Genomic DNA, 16,237 nt, shown 5'->3' with positions numbered 1-16,237 from the left:
ATTTTGAATCATCAGTTAATATTTTGGATAATTTTATGCCACTTGTCGCTATGCTTGCACTTATTTAAAGAACATAAATATTGCGATTTAAGGCATCATGTATTTATAAAATAAAACTGGTTGAAGTTAAAATTCCTACATTAAAAAATAAGAATAAATTCGATGTGTAAGTAATAAGGTAAAAGGTGTATATTTAACATATATTAGTGGGGCAAATATTCACGATTTACAGATCTTTCATTCACAGCTGGGGCTACGTTTAAATCCACAGATTAATGTGTTTGTTTGTTTTTAATGTAACTCCTTAACATAGTATAAAGACATATGCATAAATAAATAAACTATAGGAGCTGATGTAACTGAATCTAAACGCTGACAGAAACTCAGGGAGCCATTAAACAAAAGGCTGAGCTTTATAATTACAGGATATGTTTGAGCCCACAATAGTTTAGATCGATATGTCAATCATCCCGCTTTCCACAGCGGATCCACGATTATCTGTAAATCTACACTTCAGGAATTATTCCATCAAAATGATCCAAGCTTTTAAAAAAAGGAAAAAAAAAAATACACCCGAATGTGTATCCATGAACTAAAAAGGATATATTTATCCAGTGGGCCTTTTATTGAAAACAGATAATTACAGGCAAGGAAAATAAAATAAATAAATAAAATAAAATAAAAATAGAATAAAAAAATGCTGTAATGGATTTCACAAATGTTCTGCAGCCGCATGAATGATTTTACAGCAACAAACAAATCCCACGAAGAGCTGAGTGATGTCAAGAGGTAGGATTTGGTCCATCGGTCTGCACGAAATTGTGCTCTTCCGTCTTCTCCAATAATTAGCCCGCTGCGAGCTGTAGACCAACAGTTCCTACTTGGTAATCTCACAAAAACACAGAATAGGCCATTTGGCCGGCAAATTCATCCATCAGCCAATTAAATCCAGTTTACAGTCTCATCAGGATTTCGTCTCTTTTTTTTCTTTATTAAAAAATAAATAAATCATAAGAGTCTCAAACTGCAATAAAAAAATGTCCAATATGACAGCTAATGAAAAAAACCCCGCAGTTTATAATAAAGAAAATGTGTCCACATTAATCAGTCTTACAAAAAGGCCTACAAAGTATTGCAAGTATTTACAGGAACTGCACAAAAATAGTAAACTACTTAATATTCATCATATCAGAGTGGGAAAAGTGAGCCTCAATAGGCTACAATAGCTAAGACTATATGATTATTGTAGATAATGTTGTTACATAAATGCTCTTTCTGGTACTTAAATAAATGATTTGATCCATGATGGCTGATTTTCCACAAAAAAACAAAACAAACAAACAAAAAACCCCAAAACGAAAGGGTTACATGTGGTGAAGAGAGGGAGTTTTTGGGCAATAGAAACAAAATATTTTAATGGCAACAAAGAACACCTTCAACATGAAAAACACAGGAGCGAGGTGATTATTTACCTTTAATTGAGAATTTTATAAAACAAGAATGCGACCAGGGATGGATCTAAATGCTACGCAAAAGTCATCAAAAACAGTCGTATAAAATTAGATCCAAGAAAAGAAACAAAAAACAAAACAAATTTTTTAAAAAAAGAACAGAGGGGGGAGAAATCAAGCGCGCCCGCACACACACGCACACACACGCACACACACACTAAAACACTGAAACTCGCAGTGAGAGTCGCTGAGCGGCTTGTGGCTTATTATTTTTACACTCCATTAATAGTAACCAATTAGGTCAAACCGAAGCCCGACCCTCCCTCCAAAAGAAACATATCCCTTAATTAAATAATGTGATCTGGAAGTTAGAAGATGTGTTCAAAACAAAACGAGAAGCAGCATTTACACCGTTTAACACTTTCAACTGTGTTCAATTGCTGCAAATCGTGACGAGGCAGGCCGACGAGGGGCCCAACCTGCACGGCAGCCAGGTTTAGGTCACATGTCCGGCTAAATAATGACCGATGATTCTGAGACCTGAAATAACTCAAAAAAACACAAACCCCACTTTGGGTGCCCGTCCATGATGGCTGTGGTTACTCCTTAACAGTCAGGGTTCACCTTCGAGAGCTTTTATTTTCCCCACATTGGACAGTCGAAAGTACTGAGTGTGGAAACTGTTTGTGTGGAGGTGGGGGCTGAGGTGTAGACGCTGGCTTGGGGATTGGAGGGGAAGGTGTGGGTGGCTGGGGATAGAATAAGTGGGAGGATGGGTCATCTCCTGAACTTGCGGGGCCTGCTCTGGTTGCTGTGATGTGATTTAGAGTAGGGCTCCCAGCGTTTCCTCTCCGGCGGCTTGTTGTAAACGTAGGCAGACGGGCCTGAGTAGCTATCGTCTGGATTCTCCTCCATCATCTGGAGCTTGGCTTCGATGGCGCGGATCTTAGCACTCGTGCTGGAGGAAGAAGGAAAAAATGAGAGGAGGTGTTAGCAGCGAGGCTGGGGGGGAAATACTAGTGTTGATACTGAGGGTGAGGGACAAATAGGACTGATGGACAGACTGTGGGGGACAGAAAGAGGAGGTAATAGCAGTCTTAGTGAGAGAGGGGGTGGACAGGTTTAAAAAAAAATACAGAAGAATGAACACAGTGAAACAGAGGACTACTTTTATTTAAATGGTGAAACAGAATTTGGAGAAGCAGAGGAGATAAGATTGTGGGAAAAAATTGCAGTGCTTGTGGGGAGGCGGTGGGGAAATGAGGGAATGAGTATGTGCGAGAAGTAGCTAAAAAAAAAAAAAGAAAAACTGGAGAGGAAAACAATAGAGGGGCCATCAGGGAAAAAAGAGGGCTATAGTGTATATTTCCTCTCTTGTGCTGTGTGGAGAGAGTTACTTTCAGGTTTGCAGCAGATACCTGAGAGGTTCCTGCACACCAACATGAAATGCCTTCTTTTTTTTTCCAACCACGACTTGTCACATATTTACACAAAATTAACAGCTTCCACATTTAAAGGGTAAAAAACACTCTGCTCAGTGAGTCTGCTCACTCCGGGGAACCTAATTTGACATTTGACCGTTTTTACACTCCATTTGTCTTATTTTAAATATGCTGCAAATGCATTATTAATCCCCCTAAAACTATTTTTTATGTTAAGGAAAAGACCATTGATCAGCGCACTGCTTTAGCTCACAATGGTGAGGTGAATCCACCGTGAGGCCAATTGCTGAGTGTCTTCTCTTCAACATCCTATCAAAATAAAGGCTAAAAAGGCCCAAAAAAAGTAAAGGAAAATATCATAGTTCAAGTTAAAGTCCAAGAGTTGCCTTTTTTTGGTTGCCAGTGGGATGCATACTCACCGAGGAGCCTGCATAAAATATATGCTGTGAATCTAGGCTGGAGTACCTCAGTAGGACGCGAAAACGCCACAGAGTGACTTAACAGCGCTTTATTTATTTAATTGGTTGACCTGCAAGTGTGTATACGGGAATAAGGGCTGCAAATGGGGCTGCTATAATGGAATACTTTGGAGTCGGACAGAATTTCAACACTTCCATTGATGTCTTTGGAGCCAATGTGGTCTTTCAATAATTTCAGCACCACAGTTGAGTACCGTGAAGAATGTTTTATAGCAGAGGTGTCAGACATGCATCCTGGCAAAGGGTCAAATCCAGCCTGCTGGACAGCTTTGCAAAGTATCAGAATGGCTGAGGAGCTAATAATAACTCCTTTTCTTTAACAAACTGCACTGCTCTTCCTGGAGAGGTGGAGCTGTGAGGATAGCTAAACTTTTTTCTAGATTTCGTTTCAATCATAAATGAGCAAAATACTATTGTTGTTTAGTTCCAAGCTACTCCACATGTGAGTTTTGTGCCTTTTTTTAAGATCCACTTTGATCTGTAAAATTGTAATGCGAGTATAATTACAGCAGACCAACTGAATGTGGAAAAACTGAGGAACATTGTTGAAATAGCTCTTTCTTTCTTCTTAAGACATCTCAGACTGTTTTTAAAATGGATCTTTCATTAAATGTGAATGTTTTCAGAAGGTACTTGGACTTCTTTACACTAAAAGAAAGAGAACAGCTCTTGGGATAACATTAGGCCCGTATGAGGTCCAAGAACCAAAATATGTCTGAAACTCCTATTTTTCATGTATTTGTGCTGGCTTGGTTAAGTAAGGTTACAGTATGTCAGAAGATAGACATGATCATGGATGTAACAAAAGGTCACACTCCCAGGGTGGGTGAAAAGCTTCATGGGTTTCTCCAGCCCCCACAAAGTTGGATGAGTGGAAAAGAATGAATGGAAAAAATAAAGTGTTTATTTTTGATTGCAGTTACCTTTTTTTCCCCATTCAGTAGACCCCCCTGCAAGTAGTTATAACAACCAACTGGCCACCCAGAGCTTAAGCATTCAACACCCTAACCTATGTGTGCCCACTTTCGATCACTGCACAGGTCACCTGGTGGAAGGCAACCAGCCTCCAAACAATCGCAGTCTGATTCGGACTGACTGCAGTCACTCTCAGACAGATTGGAGAAGGTTTGCAAATAACTGCTGTTTAATTTATAACGTTGCCATCACACCGGTGTCAGTTGCAACTCGTCTGCAATTGGTCTCTTTGCAGTTGGGGACACGACTCATCTGGTTGCCAACTGGTTACAATCCTATATAAAAGTTAATAGATAAACAGAAATATCTGAATTTCTGTTTCAGATCTATGAGTTTTTCGCTAGACTCTGAATGTAAGCAGTTAAAGTGAATTTACATTGAAGGAGATAGCACCAGATTAGCGATCTTCACCGATTAATCACATTTAGTCAAATAAAGACTGCATGAGTACATGCCAACTTAATCCAATTCAATCACAGACCAGTATCTTTAGATGTCTGTATTTTGAAGACAAATTTTATGAGGCTCAGGTTTTAGTAGTTGGAGCTCTCTCTTGTAGTAGGAGACGGTAAACTTCAGCAGCATTCTCACTGCTAGAAATTCTTTCTTAGGTTTAAGCAAGACTGACAGGTAGAGAAAGAAGAAGGCAATTTGATGCCCACTGGCTCATCTTTGCATTGGATGCCAACAGATTAGACACCAATTAAACTCCATTCAAATACCAAAGTTCAGGGCTTCAGCTCAACACACTCACAGGAAAACAAAACCTGATACAACAGCAGAAATCGTAAATGTGTGCGTGTGTGTCTGCAGTTGATGCCAACCTGAGGTGGTTGGTTGTTATGGATCCATCCTCTGTTGAACCGCTGCACGACGGTTCCAGGCTGGGAGGCATCGTCTTGTCATTACGGAAACCTTCAAACCTCTGTAAACAACATACATGGGCAAAAACAAACAAACAAAAAAAGACCCACACAAACAATGATGGAAACGTGTATGGACAGACAGATGGAAAGAGATAAACAGAAGGAATAAAATAACAAGTAGAGCAAGTAATGGCAGAAGATACACGAGATACAAGGAAGTAGACAGTCAGTGGAAGACGCTGAATATGTCCTATACACATCCAGCACTCATCCTGGACTGTGATACAGATTACAGCTCACATTACACATCAATCAAACTTTATCTTTCTAAAAAGACAAACAATTTCTAATCATTAATATCAGTTTAACAGCATTTCACCTCTGAGATACATTTTAGGTCTAAGTTTGAACCAAATAAAATAAGGCAGATATTTAGAAAACAACAGGCCTCCTAATAAATACTAACAGCAGGCCTCTGAAGTCAGCTCCAGTTTTCTCCCACAAATATGAACATTACTAAACTACAGTATTGATCTTGTTTGTTTCCGGTCAAACAGACAGTAACCAAGCAGCAAGCAAGCACGTCCGGCTTGTAATCACACCCTAAGGGATGATCGAGGATAAAAGGGGGACCAGCTGATGAGCAACAACCAACGCGTGCACTCATTCCTTTCAAAACCACCTTCCAAACATCTCCAACAGCCAAAACTGAAACCTGTGGAGAAAAAAAAAAGAAAGAAAAAAGAAAAACTGAACAAAGTAACAGTCACATGATGGGTAATGAAAAGCTCCAGTGCTTGGCGCGGCAGTTTCCGAGTGCAGTATGTTTGGAAACCATCTGGCAAAGTTCAGCTGGTAGAAGCGAGACAGACTCACATGACATTACATGAAGTTACATAAATGCAGCAGAGAACACACACACACACATTCCTACATACAGTCCCATGAAATAAACAACATGTATAGCCAAGAATAAGAGTAAAAACAATGACCATGCAACCAGCCAGGACCCTTCCCTTCCACCTATTCCTAAAAGCATGTGGCTGGAATGCATAGAGATCTGAATGCAGCCAATAAGAGCATACCGAATCTGAAAACACTTCACAACCTGCAAATAAAGCTACATTTGAGTTGTTAAATTTATGTTTTTTAGGAGATAGCATTTTAAATTAGGTTAATAAATTTATATATCTAAATTACTGCACTATAATTGGCTGACAAGTGAGAAATGCATAGCCAATTTAGTTAAACTTTTGTTTTGTACATTCATTCAGTGTTGGATGTATCACCTTACAATATGACACCAATAACTTTTACATTGTAACAAGTAACAAGTTCACCCAACCGGGTGGTAATATAGTTGAGGAGGTGCTGGAAATATCATGAAGTAAACTCAATATACTAAGAAGACTTCACACGCTCAGGATGAATAATCAACATACACAAACTAAATGAAAACCGTTTATTGCTTCTGGTAAAGCAAACAAACTCAAACGAGTAACTAATGCATACATGATGCTTTAATGTAATAGATTACTTTTAAAACAACTTGATATTTTAAAATTAAAAGCATATTACACAACACGGAGTACAAACAAATAAAGCCAAGAAGAAGTGTACGAAACCGCAGTTCCTCTCGTGGCCACTTGAGGTTGGCTCAAAAAAGGAACGAGACCCCAAAGACTCCCATGCTAAAATGCTCCACTTTGCAGCATTAAAAAGCAAACTTACATATCTGGTATTAAAAAAAATGATAGTTTACCCTCAGATCAACTCCGAGTGAGGGTATTTTCTTTTACTCATCCAACTGGGTAACTCAGTTAGAGGTAGGGTCACGATCACCGGCAGGCGCCCTGACACAAGCATACACTGATAAGTGTGTTTGTGTGTTGCACTTGCTAAGCTCACTAGGATAAGCTGATAAATTAGCACTGCACCCTTTTAGCCACACAAATCATTTCATTTCCAAAGGTGGCATGCATCATAGATAGCTTACTTATACAAGTATGGGTATAAAATACGCCATCTTTAACAGTTTCATTAGCAGGTTTGGAAATCTGAGGATTGTGGACATCCTTAAATAAATGATCATCAGAGTAATTCCCTCCATTTCAAAGCTTTAAATAAAGTCAAGATGTAAGCCTGGACGACTGGATAACTTCAACACCGCCTGTCTCTGACTCACTTCTCCCAGCACATCACTCCTGGGTTGGGCTCAATGAGGACAGGCTGGCAAAAATATAATTCATTTTTAATTTGACCTGAGCTGGCTCCATCAGTGGAAGATTGCTCATAAAGACGAGACTGCAAAAATTAGTGACTCGCAATTCACAGACTAGTCCACTTGAAATATCAGCATAGCGGCTTCACTGGAATTGGTTGTGATCTGCAATTGACCCCATATTGTAATCTCTGTAGCTAATAAGAAACATAACCCTTGAAATCATGCATCAAACAAAGGTTAAGAATGGGGAAAAGCGCACATATTGCATGCTTTAGACGCAGGTTTAATGATGAGACAGCTCTTAGGAAAAAGCTCCTGAGGTGATGGGTGATGTTGAGCGTTGCGGAGCTGTCTTTTTTTGGAACATTCAGCGTAGGTCATGCTTAAACCTCTAATCTTTTCCTCACCTAAAACTCACAATAAGAAAATGTGGTGGAGGTAGGTTCTGAAGGGGGACAGATTGATGAACAATGTGAAGATGACTGTGGTTGAAATATTAATTTATTTTCACAAAGGGTACGATAATATGATGTGTGAATTCATTTCTGCCAGGAGGGAGGCAAATCCATGTCTGCAGGCTAGGCGGAGATACTCCCTGTTGTGAAACTTTAATTATAGCAATCAAGCCTAGCTGGACAGTTTGCAGGGTCACATGATCACGACTGTCCATCAACACACTGCAGCAAGGTGGAAGAATGGGGTTGCGCGTGTCTAGCTTACTTTAGCAGAACAAAGCTTAAGAATACCAACAACATGTGCTGGAAGCCGAGGTCACGCCCAGTCTAGAACCCACTGACAATTTAATTATAATTAAAAATACTAATTCCTAAAAAAAACGTGCACTTTCTCTGACTCTGTTAGTCTCGTATGAGGCAGAGAGGACAGCGAGATATATATTCTCCAAGACTGTGTTTTAACTGCCTCAGCTGATGTTCACAAAATGGTATTTACTGAGAGGAACCAGCATTTACTGTATGCCTTCCATGCATTTCCAGAGACGGGCAAAGCGGGAAAGAGTCAAAAACCTGTTTATTCATATAAATCCTCACATTAACAAACCTGACGCTACAGTCTGGGGCCTGTCGAATCTAAGATGACCCCAACTTGACCCTGAAAAATACTGTAAATATGTCATTTTAAGCTTTAAAAGAATAAAACAAATATTAAGTTAGATAAGTATTTATATTAGCCTACACTTCCTGCTAATTATTAAAAAAAAGACGATAGAAAAGGAGTAAAGAACCAGACCCTGTTCACCTGGTTATATTCAGTCATTACAGTATGCTAAATTATTCACGAGATTAACCGTGCTCTCCTGTTAGTATAACCTACGCTAGAGACGCTTCTTGCATGGAAGTGTTTTTACATGCAGCAGTTATGCAAGCTGCATAACTGACTTGCATAACTGGACAATAGTTATGCAAGGAAATGTTTGATTTCAGAGTACCGCACCTTAAAAAAGGGAAGAACTCAGAGTGCATGTGAGCTAAGGCGAGTGGCAAAGATGCTGGGAGATTATTACTTAAGTGGTTAAAAGTCAGTTTTAGTGGAATTTTTTTTTTAAATTAACACTTGTAGAAGCATAAATAAAAACAGCTACTACTTTTGCTTGGAACGGTTGATTGAACTGTTATTAGGTAAATCTGAGCAGATTTATCTCACAGCGTGTTCTCTTAAAGGCGGCAGCGTTGACCTTGACCCCCTTCTACCATGTGTTTGTGTGTATGTGTGTGTGTAGGGCGTGATTCGTCTCTATACAGGATATCCTTTCGCCCTTCGCCAGTAGGCTTTCTATTGTTAAAAGACAGGCATGCTGGTTGTGCTGGGATCCCTGTGCTCTCTGTAAACTGGCTCCGACAGCAAAAACACTAAAATTAAAACCACTACTGGCGGATCATTTTTATCTTTCAACCTAAGCCAGATTGACCTCTGCCTTCACAAATGTCCCTCATCTTAAGATATTTTGGTGATTTCTCCAAACCCTTTGGTCATTAGAGAGCCTAACATTTTTCTAAACCACAGATCTAATATTTATATTTAGTCTGTATATCTACAGATTAAACCCAAGATTTCAGCCACATTCAGAGCAGTATTGTATGCTGGGAGTGAGCGTGATACTTACCCTCACCTGTGCGTGTGCCCAGCGCACAACCAACTTCTTGGACAAAGCTAGCTTCCCATTTAAACACTGGATAGCCCTCTCAGCCTCCTGCATGTAGTCACAGAAACACACACAGAGAGAAAACAAGGAAGAGGAAAAGAGAGAAAGACAGAGGGGCGGCTTTTAAGTCGTGATTAAAAATCAGCTTTGATGATTGCATCCGAGTGATTAAATCATTAGTCCTCATAACAGCAGAAGGCCATAACTGAGGTGTCTGAGTGTGTGTGTGTCTGTGTGTATGAGAGGCAGTGTGAATAAATACAGTTTTGTCTAATCAAATGTGCAAGTGGCTTTGCTGCTAAATTATATTAATGCAGTTCTTTATCCAAGCGTGTCTACATGTAAGTGTGTGTGAGTGTGAAAGATAAACACACACTTCCTCTGTATAATCCTTTTGGGAGGGCTTCATATCCCACTGATAGACACTAGCTGTGAAACTAGATGCTTATCTCAATCCCACAGCACGCTCCAAAACAACCTGCGAAGCTAAACCTGCTCCCTATAAAGCCCACTTCAACAGGACACACACGCACACTGCTTCAGGTTGACTCATGAAGTTTGAATCTAGGGAACATTTTTACACTCAGTTTGGGACTTCGTTTTCATAAAACATCCAACTCATAGTGGATGAAAACTGTTTCTCATCAGATCTTTAAGTTCAAATATTTTTCCTATATTAATGAAATGATTAAGTTTTACTCCTGCCAACTGAGGATTTAGTTTTCGAAATAATAAATCTGGTATTTCATGCATCTGAGTTTAAGTACTAGTGTATAAAAAAAAAACCTTTAACACAACTGAGATTTATATGCAGATAAACATGTTGCACATACCTCCCGAGTGCTAAAGTTGACAAAGCAGTAGCCTCGTGGCTGTCCCTCCAAAGGCCCAGACTTGTGAAACAGGAAGTCAAACTGTTTCACTTTGCCAAACTTCTCTAACAACTTGACCAGGTGATACCTGTCGAGAGAGTGAGAGAGAGGGGGGGGGAGGATATATAAAGAGAGAGAGATTGAGAGAGAGAGCGAGAGAGAGAGACAGTGTCAGAAAAAAATGCTCCATAAAGACAGAAAATAGGAAATAAGAAGACAAAATGACTTTGATATTTTGCAAAAGGGTCTCACTCCATGCTGTATTTGGCCCCCGTAAATCTGTCAATTGGGGCTAATGAGAATGACAGCTTTCTCTCCCTGACACCTTTTTAGCAGCAGGCCAGCTGGTGTGGCAGGTCGGTGACAGTAAATCTCTTACTGAGACAATGCTGAGGATACAGTAGCAGGACAATGAGGGAATAAAACAGAGGAAGCTTAAAATCCCCCCTGAGCACAGAGATCTGCACAAACAACCTCCACTGACTGCGCGGCGCTGCTGGGGGATGTTAAGACTACAAATGAGCATACATATGTGGTCACTGAAGAGCTATGCAGTGTTTGTGAGATTGTAGGTGTGTGTGTGTGTGTGTGTGTGTGTGTGTGTGCGTGCGCGCATGTAACCAGCAATTTGCAGCCATGGGAAAAAAACATTTCTTTTGACAGTACAGAAAAGAGCAATGAGTTCAGGGTCACTTGGAGACTAGATTCGCTGCTACACTACTGTAAATACCCCGGGGCTGATTGATTGTTTTCAACACAAACTGAGCAGGACGTGCTTTTCCATTTCGTTAAGAAGAAAATACGACAAAGTGTCCATCCTAAGTTCCAATATGCTGACACATTTGAGATGCTGGGGTCAACTGTGTGAGTCAGGCTCAAAAAATGACTGAAATGGTGAAATCAATTAGCAAAATTGTTGCAGACTTCTTTTAAGAGTGTCAATGGACTCATTTATAGTAACTGTTTGAGGTCCAAGAACAAGTTTGAATCACTGTGAAAACTCCTCAACAAGAAACAACACATCACCCTGCTGATTAGTCACTGAAACCACCACAGAATTAACTCCTCATGTTCCTGAGTGAAGGCAAAGAAAACGGCTTTTAGCAGTCCTCACTGTATGAAAGACGACAACACCCGTAACTGTTTGCAAACCAACTCAATCAGCAGTTTCCGAAAAAAAAAAGGTTACAGTTACACATTTGTATACTTTAATATTTTGTGTCAACCCAAGGAGCGTGCACATGCACAAACAGTTGAAGCCAAATGTATTTAGCAATTCGTTGATTTTTGTTTTGTTTACATGTTCTTGTCTTCTGTCACAGCGGAAAAAACTGAAACGCTTGAAGAAAAGAGTCCAACAGATGCCCTCCTGTGTTCTTGATTCTGTGCCATTGCCTTGTGTGACTGTCCAGGCCTCCGAGTGACCCCAGGTGTTTTGTATAACTGTTAAAGAGAAATTAATGCTTCAGCCTTTTATTGTTTAGGAGCCTGTTATTTTTAATCCTCAAGTGGTTTGTGTGTGTGTGTGTGTGTGTGTGTGTGTGTGTGTGTGTGTGTGTGTGTGTCACCAGAAAAATGTGAATGCGCAAGTGTGCAGTGTATGTGCACGGGACTCGATGTGGCATTCTCAGAGTGAAGCGAGGTTCTAAGCTACAGGTTGTACTAATGTCTTCTACGACTCCCTGGGGGGCTTTAGACCGACGACAGGTTCTGCTTTTCCCAGACAACACCCTGCAAGCCTCCCCATGTGACAGTGGCTCATCTAGCCCTAGATTACACTTAAGTTGTTGTTTACACTTCAGTAAACAAAAACTGTGCACTAGTGAACTATGCAACACATACAAAAAATGTAATCCACTCAATGTCCTTTGAAAAAGCTATATAGTTGGACGTTTGAGAATATGTGTATTTTTAAACAGAGGTTACACACTAAGAACCTTATTGGATGCTAAACCACAATGGAGAGCTCCTCCTGGGGGCTGTAAAACCCACCAGAGGAAGAGGGGAGGAGAAGGGGGAGGAAAGGGAGGAAAGGGAGGGAAAGGTGAGCAAACGGAGACTAAAGTTCAGAGAGGGGATATTGATGGCAAGGTGAAAGGTGTAGGAAGAGCAGCACAAGGCAAAAGAAGAGAGGAGGTGAGAAGCCAGGTATGACAGATACAAGAGTTGGGAAACAAGAGGAGAGGAAGGAAGGGACGGGGGGATGTGAGTCAAGTCCAGAAAAAGATAAGGCAAAAGGTTCGGTCCAGAAAAGTGCAGGTCAGAAGGGAAGAATTTGGAGAGGAGCTAGGGTTTGACTTTTTGGCAATGCAGCTATCTGCAGTTGTAAAGAGTAAAAGAGCGTGCAACTGATAACTAGCACTGTGACAGGAACTGTGGGATTTTTACTGAAAATTTAAAAGGGAAACATCATCATAGTTTCCCCATAACCCAGTTGATACATGAACAGGATGAAAAGCAGAAAAGTTCAATTTAATTATCACGTGTGGAATAAATTCTTCCCTCTTCATTGTAAGAGATGAACTCGTAGGAAAATTTCATAATTCTCTCAACAGGGAAGCTTATAATCAAACAGAACTGCGCACAGGACTTCACACAAAATCACAGTGCTGCTTTTCACTGTATTCAAATTACATGTAACATTTTACCCTGAACAACCTAAAACAGCACTAAAAACCTGAAACAGAACTAAATCTCACCTAAACGCCAGCACTGAAAAATGCAACAATTTTACAAGTACTCTTTAGGAATAGTTCTCCAGGCTTCCTGAAGGATATTCAAAGCTCTTCTTTGGATGTTTCTACCTTTTGTTCTGTTCTCTGTCAAATATGATCCCACACTGCTTAAATACTGTTAAGGTCTGGGCTCTGGGGAGGCCAGTCCATGACTGATAGTGTTCCACTGTGTCTTTGTCTATCCAGGTATGCTTCCACTGCATTGGTAGTGTTTTTTGGAAGCCGCTGCTATTCAAATGTTTTCCAGATGGTGTTGCATTGTGGATCAAAATCAAAATACCAAGTTTTCATTCATAACAAACAAAAAACATTCCTCTGAGGACGGCCAGATACAAGGACTGGACTGAAAATGGGTGCAACGTACAAAAATAAATGAATTCAAAGACCTTCAGAAAGCCTGGAGAACTACTGCTTAAAAAAAAGAAAGTGTGTCTCATTGGAAGCAAAATATAAAGAAATTAAGTGGGGCTTAAGACTTTTGCACACTTTTGTATTTTCAAATGATCCAAGCGTGTTTGGAAAAACACAAAAAGCTTAAAGAAATAAAATTTCACCCTCCCAGAATAAATTACTCGTATCTCATCTTTTGTAATAAAATGATATAAATTAAGATTGGGGGCAGTTTAAAGTTGTATTGATTTTAAATGCTGAAAACAGTTTGTTTCAGTTCAATCATTTTGCCTTGTGGCATCAGCACCTTGCATCTCAGGTCTATTTTCCACCTCTGCAGGGAGTTTGGCTCACCCAGACAAACACAGGGAGTACTGCGTGCTATCCCGGAGCTAATTAATCTTCCCAATCAGCAACGGGGGGCCTTGAGCATTTCTCTTGTTTTCCCTCCATACTGAGAAGTAGAGGGCCATTTAAGAAGAAGCAGAGCAGAGCAGGGAAACGGGAAGGAAACGCCTGTCTAGACGCCCGCCAGAGCTGCTGCCCGTACATTCTCCAGCAGCCCCCACAGGCGTACAAACACAACCCTCACCCCAAAAAACTGCCTCCTCTTCATCACAACATATGCAGGGATGTCTTTAGCATTCAGCAGCAAACACAACCCCGGACAAAAGGAGGAACAAAAAGGATGTGCATGTGATGCTCTGTCAAGACTCTTCTAGGTGTCAAAGCCTCTACCAGCTGCCACCCAAACATCAACTGTGTACACACACACACACACACACACACACACACACACACACACACACACACACACACACAGAGCTCCAGGTTGACACAGAAACAGTAAACAGGGCAGGTGATTGAGGAATGATGGCTGCTCCTTAGCCGAGCAGGTCTCCGCGCCTCACTGCCTTTCTTTCACACACCCAGCCCTGTCTGGTCAGTCTCAGCTTGTGACACACACACACACTCTACGCACACAGTTAATCAATCATACACGGACACACAATACATTGCCTTTCTATGGGTCAGAAGGTAAAAACCAATGCCTCAGATGCATACCATCTATTACAGTGACCACAGATCACACACTAAAAGCCATAACTAAATGTTGCTCCACATTAAAGTGGCGCTTTTGCACATTTGAGGCTGAAAACATTACATTTAACTCCTAAAAATGGCACAGCTCTATTGTAATCCCAGTGGCTCTTTGACTATGAGCTAAGACCCCTACAATCATTACTAAGGGATTAAACTGTTGTAGATAATTCACACGATCTAGAGTGATATCTGGTGGATCAATGAACAGGAAATATGAGCTTGCGTTAAAGCAGAAGCTGACTTTTTTTACTTACTCTGTGATTTTGGGATCAATGTTTCCTATCCACAAGCGGTTTCCATCATGGGCCGTGCTCTCTGAAATAATAGAGGCATTTTCCACTGTCTCTGCTGCCGATGACATGTGGAATCTGTGGGATAAAAGAAGCAAAAGGCAGAGTTTTTGATTATCACGAGTATGAATTCGCTTGGAGCTCAGACACTCAACAGCTGCGCGTTTGCCTCTGGAAATCTCTGGAACATGAAGGAAACTTACCAGAGAAGACCTGGACACCTATTGGACAGCTGCACGCTCAACCAAATACAGATATTCAGCTAATTATATCCTCATTGAAGGAAAAATCCAGGATAGGTCAAAAAGTAAAGCGTCGGATAAACAGCTTCCACATTAACTGCACATAAATCATAAAGTGTCTCAACACTTTGCCTTTCAGTTGCCCTTTATTGGACCCCACAGTTGATCATCTTCCTTCATCTGACACTATCCCAAGCATCCTCCTCTGTCACACCAACCCTCTGCATGTCCTCCTTCCCTACATCCACGAACCTTTTTCTTCCTCCTGCTTGGCAGTTTCATCATCAACATGCTTTCTACGATATAGCCACTATCACGCCAATGATCTAATCTCTGAAAAGTGTCCAATTAAACAGTGAAATTTGGGGATTTTCTCATCTAACTCAGTTCATTTCCTGAAATTAAAATTTAAAGCTGTTTTGTGCAATGTGTGCGCAAAGGTTGTGCCGATGTATGTTTCATAACAGGGGTTTTAACTTAATCAGCAACAGAATCAGGAAACGACGTAGTGTGGGTTACTTCCTCGCACTGTCAAATAAACACCTAGTTCCTGAAAACATCTGAAAAGCAAAACTCCGACTCCACATCTGGGAAAAGCTAAGCAGCTAATCCTAGTTTAACAAACCGTAGAATTTTACTCCTTAACTGCGGAACGTCTTCGGATAGATCAGCCCGGGTAGAGTTAAACCAGACTCGGTTATGCAGGTGGTAGCATATGTTTTGAAGATGAGCTCTCAGTGACTTCGTTATAAAAGAGCAAAGGATTGTAGCAGTTAGCTAAGTGAGTTTCCGTTTACCTCGTTGTTTGTCAAACTTCCTCTTCGCTGGCGAATTCTTCGAATTGATTTACCACTGATCCCAACTTCGGGATGATTCTGGTGCGTCAAAACGTCAAATTAATCATTTCCTAAACTGTTTTCCTTCTATATTAGAGACTAGGCGAGCTAGCTCTGACGATACCTCGCTACCGTCTGACAACAAAGGCGCGGGGTGATGACGTAGTTTG

General features: G+C 40.7%; 2 protein-coding genes across 4 annotated transcripts in view; one reads left to right on the top strand and one right to left on the bottom strand.

Moving 5' to 3' along the window:
- The window catches only part of morn5 (MORN repeat containing 5), a 38,375-nt gene extending 26,460 nt beyond the window's left edge, over positions 1–11,915 (top strand). Inside the window, exon 6 of the mRNA XM_031758794.2 lies at positions 11,793–11,915. Within this exon, the coding sequence (XP_031614654.1) occupies positions 11,793–11,851 (59 nt within the window). The 3' untranslated portion in view covers positions 11,852–11,915. The remainder of the gene's footprint in view (positions 1–11,792) is intronic.
- On the bottom strand, positions 607–16,226 carry rbm18 (RNA binding motif protein 18). 3 transcript variants are annotated; one of them, XM_031758790.2, is made up of 6 exons: positions 16,029–16,221; positions 14,954–15,067; positions 10,432–10,558; positions 9,560–9,646; positions 5,172–5,272; positions 607–2,409 (listed from the first exon to the last, which is right to left on the bottom strand). In XM_031758790.2, exons 2-6 carry the CDS (start codon positions 15,058–15,060, stop codon positions 2,229–2,231), a joined length of 603 nt encoding a protein of 200 aa, XP_031614650.1. In that variant the 5' UTR covers positions 15,061–15,067; positions 16,029–16,221; the 3' UTR covers positions 607–2,228. The 3 variants fall into 3 exon arrangements, 2 of the variants coding, with proteins under 2 accessions (XP_031614650.1, XP_031614651.1); XM_031758791.2 differs by having other exon boundaries at positions 9,566–9,646; positions 16,029–16,220; XR_005613630.1 differs by having other exon boundaries at positions 2,362–2,409; positions 5,172–5,928; positions 16,029–16,226.
- Positions 16,227–16,237: the final 11 nt, after the last annotated feature.

This window comes from Oreochromis aureus, linkage group 7 (genome assembly GCF_013358895.1).
Source record: "Oreochromis aureus strain Israel breed Guangdong linkage group 7, ZZ_aureus, whole genome shotgun sequence".
In the NCBI taxonomy this organism is placed as follows: Eukaryota; Metazoa; Chordata; class Actinopteri; order Cichliformes; family Cichlidae; genus Oreochromis; species Oreochromis aureus.
Note: the sequence above shows the minus strand (reverse complement) of the source record. Positions and strands in the feature narration are given on the sequence as shown.

Excerpts from the sequence above, each read along its gene's own strand:
- rbm18 (XM_031758790.2), bottom strand. The coding sequence starts at position 15,060 with ATGTCATCGGCAGCAGAGACAGTGGAAAATGCCTCTATTATTTCAGAG. Across the intron at positions 5,273-9,559 it reads GGGCACACGCACAGGTGAGG|AGGTTTGAAGGTTTCCGTAA; the intron begins GTAAGTATCACG and ends TGTTGTTTACAG. Across the intron at positions 2,410-5,171 it reads ATAACAACCAACCACCTCAG|CACGAGTGCTAAGATCCGCG; the intron begins GTTGGCATCAAC and ends TTCTTCCTCCAG.